At 57.4% G+C, this 13,349-nt stretch overlaps 1 protein-coding gene across 1 annotated transcript; it reads right to left on the bottom strand.

Annotated features, from left to right (window-relative positions):
* Positions 1-7,015: 7,015 nt before the first annotated feature.
* BUD13 (BUD13 homolog) lies at positions 7,016-12,905 on the bottom strand. Its single transcript, XM_059488302.1, has 11 exons — positions 12,783-12,905; positions 12,403-12,493; positions 12,005-12,089; positions 11,810-11,861; positions 10,770-11,665; positions 10,263-10,357; positions 9,987-10,095; positions 9,454-9,592; positions 8,782-8,963; positions 8,391-8,472; positions 7,016-8,119 (listed from the first exon to the last, which is right to left on the bottom strand). The coding sequence occupies exons 1-11, from the start codon at positions 12,902-12,904 to the stop codon at positions 8,026-8,028; spliced, it is 1,947 nt and encodes a 648-aa protein (XP_059344285.1). The 5' UTR covers position 12,905; the 3' UTR covers positions 7,016-8,025.
* Between the last annotated feature and the right edge of the window lie 444 nt (positions 12,906-13,349).

Here is a 13,349-nt window from a genome sequence, read left to right as displayed (position 1 = left end):
GCTGGGGGGCTCAGGGCACTGGGCAGGAGGGGCTGGGGGGCTCAAGGCCATCCCAGAGGCTCAGACAGGCCCCCAGTGCCCCCGTGGGGCAGGAGCTGCGCCAGCCCCGCGGCGTGCCCGCACCCTCCCCTCTCCCCCTGCGCCGCACGCCGCCTCCTCTGGCTCATTGGCGTGAAATTTAATTTGCAGCAATCAGCTGGAGGTGAGGCAGGCGCTGAACCAGCTCGACGTGGCGCTCTCCCCCGCCCAGGCCCCCTCCCTGCACCCGGAGCATCCCAGCAGGGCTGGATCCCGCCGGGGGTGAGTTATGGCCGGGCTGGATGCACACATATTCTGATAAGGAAGAATAATAACTTGTCAAAGATACATATGATATGTGTTTTCTTTCCAGACAGAATATATATTGGGATAATTCATCAACTCGGCCTGGCACTGGCCAGGAGAGGGAAAGAAGAGAAAAAGAAACTCAATAAAAAGAAGTGAAGGCAGAAAAAGGCCTTGGCAGGGAGTGCTGCTCTGTCCCTGCAGGATCCCTCTGCTCTGAGCCGGGTCTGGCAGGGACTCCTGGCTCCCCACTGGAGCCTGGCCTGCACCCACAGGGCTGCCGTGCCACCGTCACCACGCTGGGCTGGGCTGGGCACGTCCCCACCTCGCTGGGCAGTGAAATGGGGGTGAAACTGCTCTGGGACAGGCAGAAAAGCTGAGCACAGGCAGCCCCAGCTCACCCAGCTGCTGCCAAAGCCTGCCCTGAGCCCCAGCGCCTCCCTCCTGAGGAAGAGCGTGGCACAAACACCAAACAGCAGGGATGAAGGCTGGCACAGCCCAAAGCAGCAAAGCAGGGACCGAGGGAAGATGCAGAAGGGGTTTGTAAAGCGATTTGTCAACTGACAAGCAGAAATATATTACCAATTTAGGCCTGTGATTTGCCTGCAACTTTTTTATCCTTGAGATGTTGTTGAGCAGATTAAAGTGTCAGCTTTGATCCATGCATTTGGATGGAAACATAAATATTGCTGCCTCTTCTCCTCCCAGCCAGCACCTGCCCCAGGTGAGCATGCCCAGGGTGCTGCCCAGCCGTGCCCACCCACATCCCCATCCCTCCAGCCCAGCATTGAGGCACCAGCCCCAGGAATGTCAGGGAAAGGCCTGGAATTACCCTGAAACTTCAGTTTGGCTGGGCCTGGCCATGTTTTAAAGTTTGCGTAGAGCAGGGCTCAGCTGCAGAGTGCAGGGTGGATTTTGGATGCACCTGGGAGGAGGAGCCCCTGGGACATGGGATGCACATCCCAGGTGCAGGAGGAGCCCCTGGGACATGGGATGCACATCCCAGGTGCAGGAGGAGCCCCTGGGACAGTGCCACCCCCAAACCCACCAGGGATGCCCTGCAGAGCTGCCCCAGGCAGGCACCTGCTGGGGAGCAGAGATCGCTGTTCTGGGTGATTCCTGATGCAGAAATATGCAGCATCATCCCATTTCCAGGCAGGGAAACAAATGAGACTCTGCTTGCTCCCCTCTCCTGTTTTCCCCTCCTTCCCACCCTCATTTGATCCCACTCCATGTGGCAACATCAAACGAGCGTTGAATATTTTAGCTCCTGTAAAATATTTATATTATAAGGCACGGGAGGAAATCGGTGCTTCCAGGCCATGTAAACATCTGCCTGGGAACAGCTGGATCCCTGGCAGTGCTGGGGGAGCACTGGGCTGCTCAGCTGCTCCATTCCCAGTATTCAAAGCCCCGAGAAGCCCCAGCATCACGTGTGGGGCAGGACCTTGGAGCCCAAACCTCTGCCATGGGCTGCCCAAGGCTGACCCCAACATTGACCCCCAGGCAGCTGCTGTGCCCTGTCCTGGGCAAGGGTGGGCAAGGGGGGTGCCCTGAGCCCCCAGGGGATGGCAGGGCCTGGCCTTTGCCCCGTGACTGGAGATTAATTGAGGCCTGCCATTAAAATGTCACCGAGAAAATTATTAACTTAAGGTAAACCACTTCCACACGTCAAAAGCAAAGGCAATCAGTCCCAGGCATGTCCCCCTAGGAAATTATGTGGAGTAATTAATCAAAAAGCTAATGAGAAATGTGTTTTCTTTCCCAGCCTAACACCACATCATATTCTTATTAGCCAAGGTTATTACAATAGTAATCATGCATGCTCCGAGTTCAGATTGGGTTTTTTGCTCCACTGCCACCAATTTAGAAAGCCATTAATGGCAGAGATAAACCCCGATACACAAGCCAGCCCTTTGTGTGCGAGTGCCCAGGGCTGCTCCTGGCCACACATGAGCTGTGCCCGCTGTCACAGGTCCCTGCCACCCCAGCCCTGCCCATCCTTGCCCACAGGTCCCTGCCACCCCAACCCTGCCCACGGGTTCCTGCCACCCCAGCCCTGCCCATCGTGGTGCCCCAGAGCAGGGATGTGCTGAGCTGAGGCTGCTGCATCCCCTGGCGTCCTGCTCTGCTCTCCCAGCCTTCCCCAGCATGGAGATCAAACCCAAACTCCTTCCCCAGCATGGAGATCAATCCCAAACTCCTTCCCCAGCATGGAAATCAAACCCAAACTCCTTCCCCAGCATGGAGATCAATCCCAAACTCCTTCCCCAGCATGGAGATCAATCCCAAACTCCTTCCCCAGCATGGAAATCAAAGCCAAACTCCTTCCCCATTGTGGAGATCACCCCAAACTCCTTCCCCAGCATGGAGATCAATCCCAAACTCCTTCCCCAGCATGGAGATCACCCCAAACTCCTTCCCCATTGTGGAGATCACCCCAAACTCCTTCCCCAGTGTGGAGATCACCCCCAAACTCCAGCTGATGCTGTGACTCCACACAGAGGTGGATTAGGGACATGGGCACGCTGTGATTTGTGAGCACTGTTCAGGCACTGCCCATCCCTCCTCCAAAGCTGTCCCACCACTTCAGACAGCTGAAGGACCCGAGGTGCTCCATAAATCTGGCTGCAGGCAGGTGATGTGCTGCTGCTCGGGTTCCCCCGGGCTGGCTGAGCGCAGCCACTGCCAATCTCAGCAGCCCTGAAATGCACAGTCAGCAGCCAGCGCGGGGAAACCAGCCCTGCTTGATATTCTGCATTAAATAATTCAGCCCCCACAGAGAGATGGGGGAGAAGAATGAGCCTGACAGAAAATATAAAGATTTCCTATGCCCCGTTAAAAATGCATTGACCTGATTAGCTGGCTGGCAGGATGCTGAGCCACGCCAGGGCCGGGCAGGGAATCCCAGTCTGCAGCCACAGAGGCACAGGGAGGACCTTGGCAGGCAAATTCCACTCTGCAGAGTGCAGCGGCACCCTCTCTGCCTGATTTCTGTGGGTTTTCTTGCTAAATCTCCTTTCCTAGCTTGCCCACGGGTGACACGTGGGAGATTTTGCTGCCTTTTCTCCGCAGAACCACAGAATCATTCCGGTTGGGAAAGACCTCCCAGATCATCAATCCAACCTCTGAGTGACCACCACGTGTTGCTCACTTGCTCAGGGACTTGCACATCCTTGCTCGGGGCCATCCCACCCCTTCCCAGCGGCTCAGAGCCCCCCTGGCCGAGGGTCCCTGTTGTGCCCTGGGCAGCCCCGAGCCCCCTGCCCCACCGCTGGCTGTGAGCGATCCCCAGGGCACAGGTGCTCACCTGCATCCCTTCCAGAAGGGATGGGCTGTTCCCACGTCCTCTGCTGGAGGGGGGCTGCAGGGACACTGAGGCACAGGACAGGGTGCTGTCCCCAGGGACACTGAGGCACAGGACAGGGTGCTGTCCCCAGGGACACTGAGGCACAGGACACGGAGCTGTCCCAGGGACACTGAGGCACAGGACAGGGTGCTGTCCCAGGGACACTGAGGCACAGGACACGGAGCTGTCCCAGGGACACTGAGGCACAGGACACGGAGCTGTCCCAGGGACACTGAGGCACAGACCCTTCCCCGGCCGAGCGTGCCTGAGTCCCAAGCTCCATGACCAGGCCCTGCTCACCCTCCAGTTAACACATCTAAGCCGTGTTTATTTCCATCCAGCCTGCGTCTCCATTTGATTATTTATCTCCCGTTTAGCCTCTGACAGATCAAAGGCTCGGCGGAGGGGAAGCGGAGCCGGGCCGCGCATGGAAATGAGCCTTGATACATAATTAATTAACATAAAACAGGTTCATTAGGAGACGGTGTTACATGGCTGTTTGTCTTAAAAATTTAAGCTGTGTAAAGAGCACGGGGGAAGCAGAGCTCCCTGGCAGCCCCTGCCTGGTGCTGCCCATCCATCCCAGCCTGGCTCCCCAGAGCTCCGGAGCGTGGCCCCCTCTCCTGCATCCCGTGCAACTTCTCCTACCCTTGATTATTAATCTGTTTTTAATTCTATTAAGAGATAGCCAGGAGAAAGAGTATCAATTTTAGATTAACAAGGTTATTAGCACTTAATTATGTGAGGTGTCTTTGTAATTGAAAAGGAAAAGAGGAAGCGCCATAAATATCCCGGCCCCCGAGCTCCTGGGGGTTTGCGTGTGGCTCTTTATTCACGAGCCTGTGGAACCATAAATATTAAATATCGGGTGGAAAAAAAATTACAAGGCAGAGAGAGGATGCCCTCTGGATATTCCGGCGCCGAATGTTCTTGCATTTACAAATATTCATTAGCTGGGATCTGCAAAGTTATTTCCACCAAGACTCGGTGAAGGAGGAAGAGAGAGAGAGGTTATTGAAAAAAAAAAAGAGTCTAGAGTAAATATTATTAGTAATTTTTATCTCTGCGTGTCCCTAATTATTCCATAATTAGGGAAAGTGCACATATGCATATACAATCACTAACCTGCCAGTCTCAGGGATTCTCACTGCCAGCCCTGCTGTGGGATGGAGTCCCCAGGGAAAACTCTTCTTCCCCAAAAGGCAGAGGGGGTGTCTGTGCCTGGGGGAGCCCCACTGTGCCCCCATGCCCAGGTGATCCGTGCTGGGAGCCCAGGATGGCTCAGGGAGCCACCAGCTCTGCCGAGCACCCACAACCTGGAGCTGCTGCTGCTTAGAGAGACGTTAAATGACAAATCTCAGGCTCTTTTTAATTAAAAAATAATAGAACTCAGCAGGAAACGGAGCAATAACACAGCGCTGCCAAAAACCACTTTGCTGGAGCTGCTAAAAAAACAACAGGCAGGAGGCAGCTGGGGGAGCAGCCACTCTCACCTCTGGGGACAGGTGACACACGGGCAGGGTGGTGGCCGAGGGTCCCCTCCCAGCACCAGCCCCACTCCCGTGGGCTCCCAGAGACAGGCTGTGTCACACCCCAGGAATTAAGCTCTTCATCTAAACTAAACACATTACCACGAGCTCATCAACAAAAATCTAATTACGCTGCGCGAGGCCGGGTTAATTGCTCGTCCTTGACACGAGCGGGGCCCCTGGAAGCCCAGGAGCCAGGAGAGCCTGGGACGGGAATGATCCTGATCGTGGAAAAAGCACAAAAGGGGGAAAATAGGGCTGTGCAAATAGAGAGAAACGAGAGCCTGGGACGGGAATGATCCTGATCGTGGAAAAAGCACAAAAGGGGGAAAATAGGGCTGTGCAAATAGAGAGAAACGAGAGCCTGGGACGGGAATGATCCTGATCCCTGGAAAAAGCACAAAAGGAAAAGGGGGGAAATAGGGCTGTGCAATTAGAGAGAAGCAGCAGACAATTCAGCCGGTAATTGTCGGGGGGAGCTCCAGGGTGGGGAGCACTGCTGGCATCCCCGGCAGGCTGCAGAGGGACACACAGACACACTCAGCACGGGCTCTCCAGGAAGGGGGAATGGTTAGAGCCAGCTCTTCCCACAGCAAAGAGAAGCTGGAGCGCATCCCCAGCCCGGCCCTGCTCCCCCAGGCGGCCCTGGGCTCCTCGTTTGCTGCTGCTGCTAATGAGGAAATCGGGATGCAGGAGGTGGCTGAGCCCCGCTGCCTCCCCCGCTCGCTCCTCCCCGACTTATCACCACTCGCAGGATGTTTACAATAATTTTTAATTTGCGCAATTATTAATCATTTTTCTATCTGTCTCATTTGCATAATAATTGCTTGCTGTTTGCCATGGCTGTGAATGACAGTGGTTTAAATTAAATTAAGATTTTAATATTCATTTTTTTTGGGTTAAAGCTAATCAAAGTTGCTGCTCGATGCCAAGACCAGGGCTCTGCCCTTCCAGAACCACTAATGAAGAGATCCAGAGCTGGTGTCACTGCTCCATCTCCATCACCCAGCTCATCCCACAGGATCCCTCAGCGTTTGCCAACTGCTCAGACAAGGCCACAGCAGGGACAGGGCATGTGGGATGGAGAACAAGGGCACAGGGACAAACCCAGCTCCCCTCTCCCCAGGCAGCACACGGGATGGGATCAGGGAGGGAGGTGTTCACCACGTGAGCCCCCCTTTCCTCACGGATATCTCTTAAAAGTACAATATCTGCTAGCAAACAAGTAACAGATGTATAAATGCAGCATTGTGATGAACAAGGAGGTCCCCAGGGCAGTGCCTCTAAAATTTTAAAACCCCAGCCTTCCAAGTCAGCTGCAAGAGCAGAACCTGATGCCATTTTCAGCACATTTTGTTTAGTAGCAGCATTTAAAAGTGCTTTTCCTCCTTAAGAGCAGCCTACAGTCCCCAGAGTGGCACGAGGCAGCTGCTGGCAGCTGTGGCTCTGCAAGAGCAGCCACTGTCACCAGGCAGGTGGGGAAGGAAGCAGCATCCAGCTCTGCCCACCAGGGCGAATCCAATCATTCCACAGCAGGTTCTTCACATCTCCAGCAGCACTCAGATTAAGTGAGAGCAAAAACGAATGTGTCAAGTGGAACTGCTCTTGTGGAGGCTGCAGCTGCCTCAGGTTACAGGGGGGAATGGAACAGGGCCTTGGTGACAGAAGGGGGAATCACAACTGGAAACAGCTGCCTGGAAACGTGCTGCCACCTCACACCAGCACCCCCTGCTCCCAAACCATCTCCTGCCCAGCAGGTGCAGCAGGGCTGGCAATGGTTCAGCTGCCTTGGAAAAAGCACCAGCACGCAGAATCAAGTAAAAAAAGAAAGGGTTTATTTACAGGTGAACACACCAATTCCAGGGCTGCTGGAAATGTGACACAGGGATAAAAAGCAGGGAAGTCCCAAGAGTCTGGCACTCCAGAGCACACTGTGCTGCTGTCCCTCCCAGGGCTGGAGAATCCCTGGAAAGGGCGAGCCTGCCCTGCCCTGCTGCAGCCAAGACATCTCCATGGAAACTGCTGCTGCATTCATCCCTGCTCCCTGGGACCTCAGCAAGAACAACTGTATTTATTTCCACAAGTGCTTTCTGGCACACAGGGATTAAGGGAAGCTCTGAGACAGACAAATCTGATCCCAGGGTTGTTACACCTCCCACTGGAGCGAGCCAAGTGCTGAGATCAGCCCCAAACCCAGAGGGGTCTGGGGGGAGCAGCTGCTCCAAACTGTGAGGGAAGCAATTCAAGGTCTTAAGTCCTAACTCTCCACGCATTTACTTCCACTGGAAATGGAGCCCTGCAGAACTGCTGGGGCTCCTGAAGATCTTGCTGCCCAATGCAGCACTTCTGGTGCCACAGCATTCCCTGCTCAGTTTCCTGCTTGCACAGGGTCAGGAGAAGCTGAGTTTGAACTTTCCTGCACGTTGGTGACTCTGGGATCTACATGGCAAAATAACTGCATAAACTTGACAGAAGTTCAGAAGTTCCACTTAACCTGAGTTCTGGAGCAGACTGACCCACAGCACGAGGGTAACTCTCCCAAGCCCATGCGTTCAGCAGATTTGCACCTGAGATTTAGGACACTTGAAGACTTGGGAGCTGCCCTCAGAAGTCATTTGGTGTAGAACAGAAGTTTGTTAGAAAACAAACGAGAAACAGTGTCCTCTCATGGAGCTGGAGGCTCTGGCTGCCAGGAAATGCAGCCTGGCCTCTCAGGAGATGGCCAGTGGGCAGCTGAATCTGAGCACAGGGCTGGCTGCAGGGAGAGCAGGCCACTCCTCGGGGCTGTGCAGAGGTGCCTGTGGGGCACTGCAGGAGCTGTCCCTACATGTCCTCCACGCTCCACTTGTAGGCCAGCTCCTGCACCGCCTTCTTGTTGGCAATGCGGGCGAAGCGCTGCTGCTCGAAGCCGTTGGACCTGCAAGGGACACCCAGTGACAGCAGCTGCTGCCACCAGCTCTCCTGAGCCCTGCAACCTCTGCCCTGATTCACCCTGGCTCAGTCTCCACCTGGACCTGTGGTTACCGAGAGCAGACGCCTCTGAAGTGCCTCACCTCCCTTGTCCCATCACTCATTTGCAACTGCACCCATTCAACCTTCCAGCGCCAAGCCCCTCACTCACCCCATAACTGGCAATGCCCTGAAGCAGAACTCCTCTATTTTCACTGTTATTCCAACAGGAACATTACCTGTCCACACCGTCCCAGCGGTGCCCGGGCCAGATGTTGAACCTGTTGAGGGGAGGTGCTGGTCCCTTGTACCTGGGTTTTTCTGGAACACAAAGAGCAGAGGAGCTGTGTTCAGCACAGCCAGGTGGCCACATCCTCACCCACCCAGGAGGTTCTGCAGGTAGAGAGCAGAGGCTCCTGGCAGCCAGCTCCAGCTGCCAGGGGTTCACTGTGACAAAGTGCTGAGTCCTCAGTCAGCAGGGCCTGCTCTCCCAGCTAACAACTCATGCAACTGCTACTGGTAACAGGCCAGGAACTCCAGAGGGTCCACAAGTCCCCCTGGCTGTTTACTGAACAGCAGCTGCATTTCTGCACTGCTGACACCCTAAACAGGTGTGTTCCAGGGGCAAACCTTTCTCCTTGTTCTCCTTGGCCTTCCTCTTCTTGATGAGAGCAGCCATGGGGTCTCCTTCCCTCTCCTGCTCCCTCAGCATTCGGTCCAGGTCCTGGTCATCGATGTAACGGGCCAAGGGCTTCTGCATCTCCTTGACTGCATCCTCCACGTTCTGCTGCTGCTGCCTCTCCTGTGCCAGCCTGGGAAACACACTGTATCACCCAAACCCCAGCCATTGCTCCTTGGGAGTGGTTCAGTGTGCAGGAGGGGTCACACCCCTCAATCCCCACTGCCTGTGCAGCATTCCCAAAGCACCTCCAGCACAGGAAGGGTTGGCAGCATTCCCAAAGCACCTCCAGCACAGAAAGGGCTTTCAGCATTCCCAAAGCACCTCCAGCACAGGAAGGGCTTTCAGCATTCCCAAACCACCTCCAGCACAGGAAGGGCTTTCAGCATTCCCAAAGCACCTCCAGCACAGGAAGGGTTTTCAGCATTCCCAAAGCACCTCCAGCACAGGAAGGGCTTTCAGCATTGCCAAAGCACCTCCAGCACAGGAAGGGCTTTCACACATGTGGAACACACGCTGGTCCCAGGCTCAACCTCAGAGCACAACACCAGTCTGGCAGCAGACCCAAACTAACAGCAGGACATGGGAGGCGCAAGGAATGTGCTTTGGAGTCCCTTCCTCACCCTTTTCCCCACTTGGCATATTGCTCTTCCCTCTTGGCCTCTGCCTCAGCCTTCAGCCTCTGCTCCAGCTGCTCCTGGGCCAGGTTCCTCTTGCGGCCGGACTTGTCTCGGAACACGGTCTGAGCGTTCCGGGATTCCTCTGGAGGGGACACATGCCTCAAGTCACAATTCTGGAACATTTTATCATCTCCAGACAATTCAATGACTAACTGGGACTTCTCTTCTGCTTGTCCTAATCTCCCAAAGAGCCTGCCACCCAAATCCAGGCAGGATCTCAGACTTCCCTGCTGCCCCACACAGACCCTGAGCTCTCGCTATCCATCAGCTCCCTCAGACTTGCAGAGAAGCATTTCCCACTCCCTGTGACTCCCTGGCATTGCTCTGAAATCCCCAAGTGGAACAGAGACCCTGGCCAAGGTTTCCAGCAGCGTGTCCAGCTGCAGCTCCTCAGGGATGCTCCCAGCAGCATCCCAGTGCCAGGGCCTGACAGAGCAGAGGAGTGAGCTGTGGCTCGGGCTGTGTTCCACTCCCACCTTCCAGGTGCCTGGTGCTCCTCTCGTGCTTCTTGAGCTCCTGCTTCTCCCTCTGCAGCACATCAGCCGACACCAGGCCCGCTTTGGCTCCAGATGACATGGTGCTAGCCTGGAGAACACACAAATCCCACTACAGCTGGCTGAGAGGGGCAGCCAGAATGAGGGGTGACCCGAACCACAGGGACAGGGCAGGGACAGCCCTGTTAGAGCCAAGAACCCCCCCAGCTTGTCAAGCATTGGATTTCCACAGCTGGAAGGGAAAGACACAAACTTTACCTTCTTGGGAGAGCCCTTGGCATCCCGGTGGTGTAGGGAGTGCTCCGGGGGGCTCCGTGACCTCTGCTGGTCCCTCTGGGTGGGAGAAGCCCGTCCTGGAGGAGATAAATCAGAGTGAGGGGCTGCTGACTCCCCCAGGAGGAGATAAACCAGAGTGAGGGGCTGCTGACTCCCCCAGGAGACAAATCAGAGTGAGGGGCTGCTGACTCCCCCAGGAGACAAATCAGAGTGAGGGGCTGCTGATTGCCCCAGGAGGAGATAAATCAGAGTGAGGGGCTGCTGACTCCCCCAGGAGGAGCACGCTCAGGTGCACACAGCCCAGGCTACAGCTGAGGCACTGCAGGCTGGCTGAACTCTCACCCAGCTGTGCACAAATACAACCCAGCTGTGCCCACAGGGACAGACACTGCCAGCTGTGCCAGCTGTGCCAGTGGAGCAGCAGCCCCCAGCACTCACCTGGCAGTGTGGATCCCAGCAGGCCCCCAGGACACAGCGTGTGACACTCACCTTTCGTTCTGCTCTTCCTCCCGCTCGGGGACCCTGGCTTCTCTCTGCGAGGTGACAAATCCTGACGCTGCCTCCGGGGAGGGGACAGATCTGGGGTGTCGTGTCTCTGTCTCCTGGGAGGGGACAGATCTGGGGTGTCATGTCTCTGTCTCCTGGGAGGGGACAGATCTGGGGTGTCATGTCTCTGTCTCCTGGGAGGGGACAGATCTGGGGTGTCATGTCTCTGTCTCCTGGGAGGGGACAGATCTGGGGTGTCGTGCCTCTGTCTCCTGGGAGGGGACAGATCTGGGGTGTCGTGCCTCTGTCTCCTGGGAGGAGATGGGTCGGGGGTATCGTGACGCTGTCGCCGTCGAGGAGGTGACAGATCTGGGGTGCCAGGACGTCGTCTCCTGGGAGGTGACAAGTCTGGCGTGTCGTGTCTCTGTCTCCTGGGAGGGGAGGGGTCGGGGGTATCGTGACGCCGCCGCCGGGAAGGTGACAGATCTGGGGTGTCACAACGCTGCTTTTTGGGAGGTGACGAGTCTGGTGTGTTGTGACGGTGCCTCCGGGGAGGGGATGGGTCAGGGCTGTCGTGTCTCTGTCTCCGGGGAGGGGATGGGTCAGGGCTGTCGTGTCTCTGTCTCCGGGGAGGGGACACATCAGGGCTGTCGTGTCTCTGTCTCCGGGGAGGGGATGGGTCAGGGCTGTCGTGTCTCTGTCTCCTGGGAGCGGATGGGTCAGGGCTGTCGTGTCTCTGTCTCCTGGGAGGGGATGGGTCAGGGGTGTCGTGTCTCTGTCTCCGGGGAGGGGACACATCAGGGCTGTCGTGTCTCTGTCTCCTGGGAGCAGACAGCCCCAGGGAGCCGTTGTGTTTCCCTGCTGGGGCCGAGGGCTCTGGGGAGTCGTGGTGCCGCCGCCTGTGAGGGCAGAGAAGGTGACAGTGAGCTCCCTTCGTGCCTGGCTTGTCTGGAAACACAGCAGGGCCCCAGAGCTGGGAACAGCTTTGAAGGTGGGTTCACTGGGGTGCTGCAGCCCTGAGCCCCAGCACTAACCCCCCATACCTCAAGGCAGACTTGGCAGATCCCGACACATCCGAACTCTGTGAGTCCTCATCTGAGGGAAAACAATTGCAACCACCATTACTAGGGCTCTGCACAGCCTAGCAGCCCTCCAGCACCTCCAGGGTTATTCTGAACTTGCATCATGGTTTGAAGAAACCAGGCATTAGGAGACAGGGTGGAAGGGGCTGTTCTCACCTCCCAGGAGCTTCCATTTGGAGTTTGTTCGGAATTCCTCCATGAGCTTCACCTCCTCGGGGCGCTCATCAATGAACTCTGCCACCTGCAAACACGCAGCGAGCACCAGGGGCTCAGCAAAAGGGACAGCTCCCACTGCTCACATGGCAGCAGCAGTGCCAGTCCCCGTGCCCTGCTCCAGCAGCGGTCCCGGAGCACAGAGCCCCGTGCTGGCCCGCAGAGCACGGGCTGCCAGGATCCGCAGGGAGCTCCCTCCTTCCTGCAGGTGCGTGCCCACCCCCGAGGCAGAACCCGCCCCGACCGGGCAGGGAGAGGCGCTCCAGCGAGTTCCTCCCAAAGGGAGACACGAGGTGAGCGCCAGAGCAGACTGAGGGTGTCTGCCGGGGCTCCCCGCTCACCACAGGCATGTCCCCTTCGTCCTCCTCCTCCTCCTTCTCCGGGGCGGCGGCGATGCTGTTCCAGCTCACATCGTCATCCACGATCCGCATCCTGGCAGCGGGGAGAGGCGCGGTCAGGGCCCGTGGGGACGGGGGGATCCGCGGCGGGGCAGTACCGGGGGCTCGAGGAGACCGGGGGATCTGCGGCGGGGCAGCTCGGGGGGACCGGGGGATCCGCGACGGGGCAGCCCCGGGGAGGATCCCGACCAAGGGGTCTTGGGGCTCGGTTCGGAGCGGGGGTTTCGGGGCGGTGCGCTCGGGCGGTTCCCAAGGCCGGGCAGCGCACAGGGCCGGGCAGCGCACAGGGCCGCGCCCGCTGTCCCCCTTTCCCCGGGACTCACCCGCCCCTGGCGGTGCCGCCCGGCGGTTTCCTCCTGCGGCGGCGGCGGGGCGGGCCGGGCTCGGCGGGGCCGCTCAGGTACCGCCGCAGGTACTCGGCCTTCGACAGCCCCGGCGCCGCCATCGCGCTCTGACGCAAAACGGCGGCGCCGGCGGAAGGGGCGGGGCCTGAGCGCGGCGGGCTGAGATGGGCGTGGCCGCTGCCATACATGGAGTTGTAGCGGGATGGGCGTGGCCAGGCCACGGAACGGACATAAATGGAGCGGGGCGGGGCTGTAGGCGTGGTCAAAGGGTGTTGATGACATAAATGCAGTAGGGGCGGAGCTTTAGGTGGGGTCAAATGTCAGTCAATGCCATAAATGGAGTGGGGGCGGAGCTGAGGGCGTGGTCAAACATCAGCCAATGCCATAAATGGGGTGGAGGCGGGGCTATAGGTGTGGTCAGCCAATACCATAAATGGAGCAGAGGGCGGGGCTGTAGGCGTGTCCAAACGGCAGCCAATGCCATAAATGGAGCTGTGGGTGGGGCTGTAGGTGTGGTCAGCCAATACCATAAATGGAGCAGAGGGC

This window comes from Ammospiza nelsoni, chromosome 24 (genome assembly GCF_027579445.1).
Source record: "Ammospiza nelsoni isolate bAmmNel1 chromosome 24, bAmmNel1.pri, whole genome shotgun sequence".
NCBI classification, from domain to species: domain Eukaryota; kingdom Metazoa; phylum Chordata; class Aves; order Passeriformes; family Passerellidae; genus Ammospiza; species Ammospiza nelsoni.
This window is presented reverse-complemented; position numbering and strand designations above follow the sequence as displayed.

Bases quoted from the DNA above. Each gene is read 5' to 3' on its own strand.
- BUD13 (XM_059488302.1), bottom strand. From the start codon at position 12,904: ATGGCGGCGCCGGGGCTGTCGAAGGCCGAGTACCTGCGGCGGTACCTG. The intron at 10,096-10,262 runs GTAAAGTTTGTG...TGTGTTCTCCAG, and splicing joins CCAAGGGCTCTCCCAAGAAG to GCTAGCACCATGTCATCTGG. The intron at 9,593-9,986 runs GTGGGAGTGGAA...TGTCCCCTCCAG, and splicing joins GAGCACCAGGCACCTGGAAG to AGGAATCCCGGAACGCTCAG.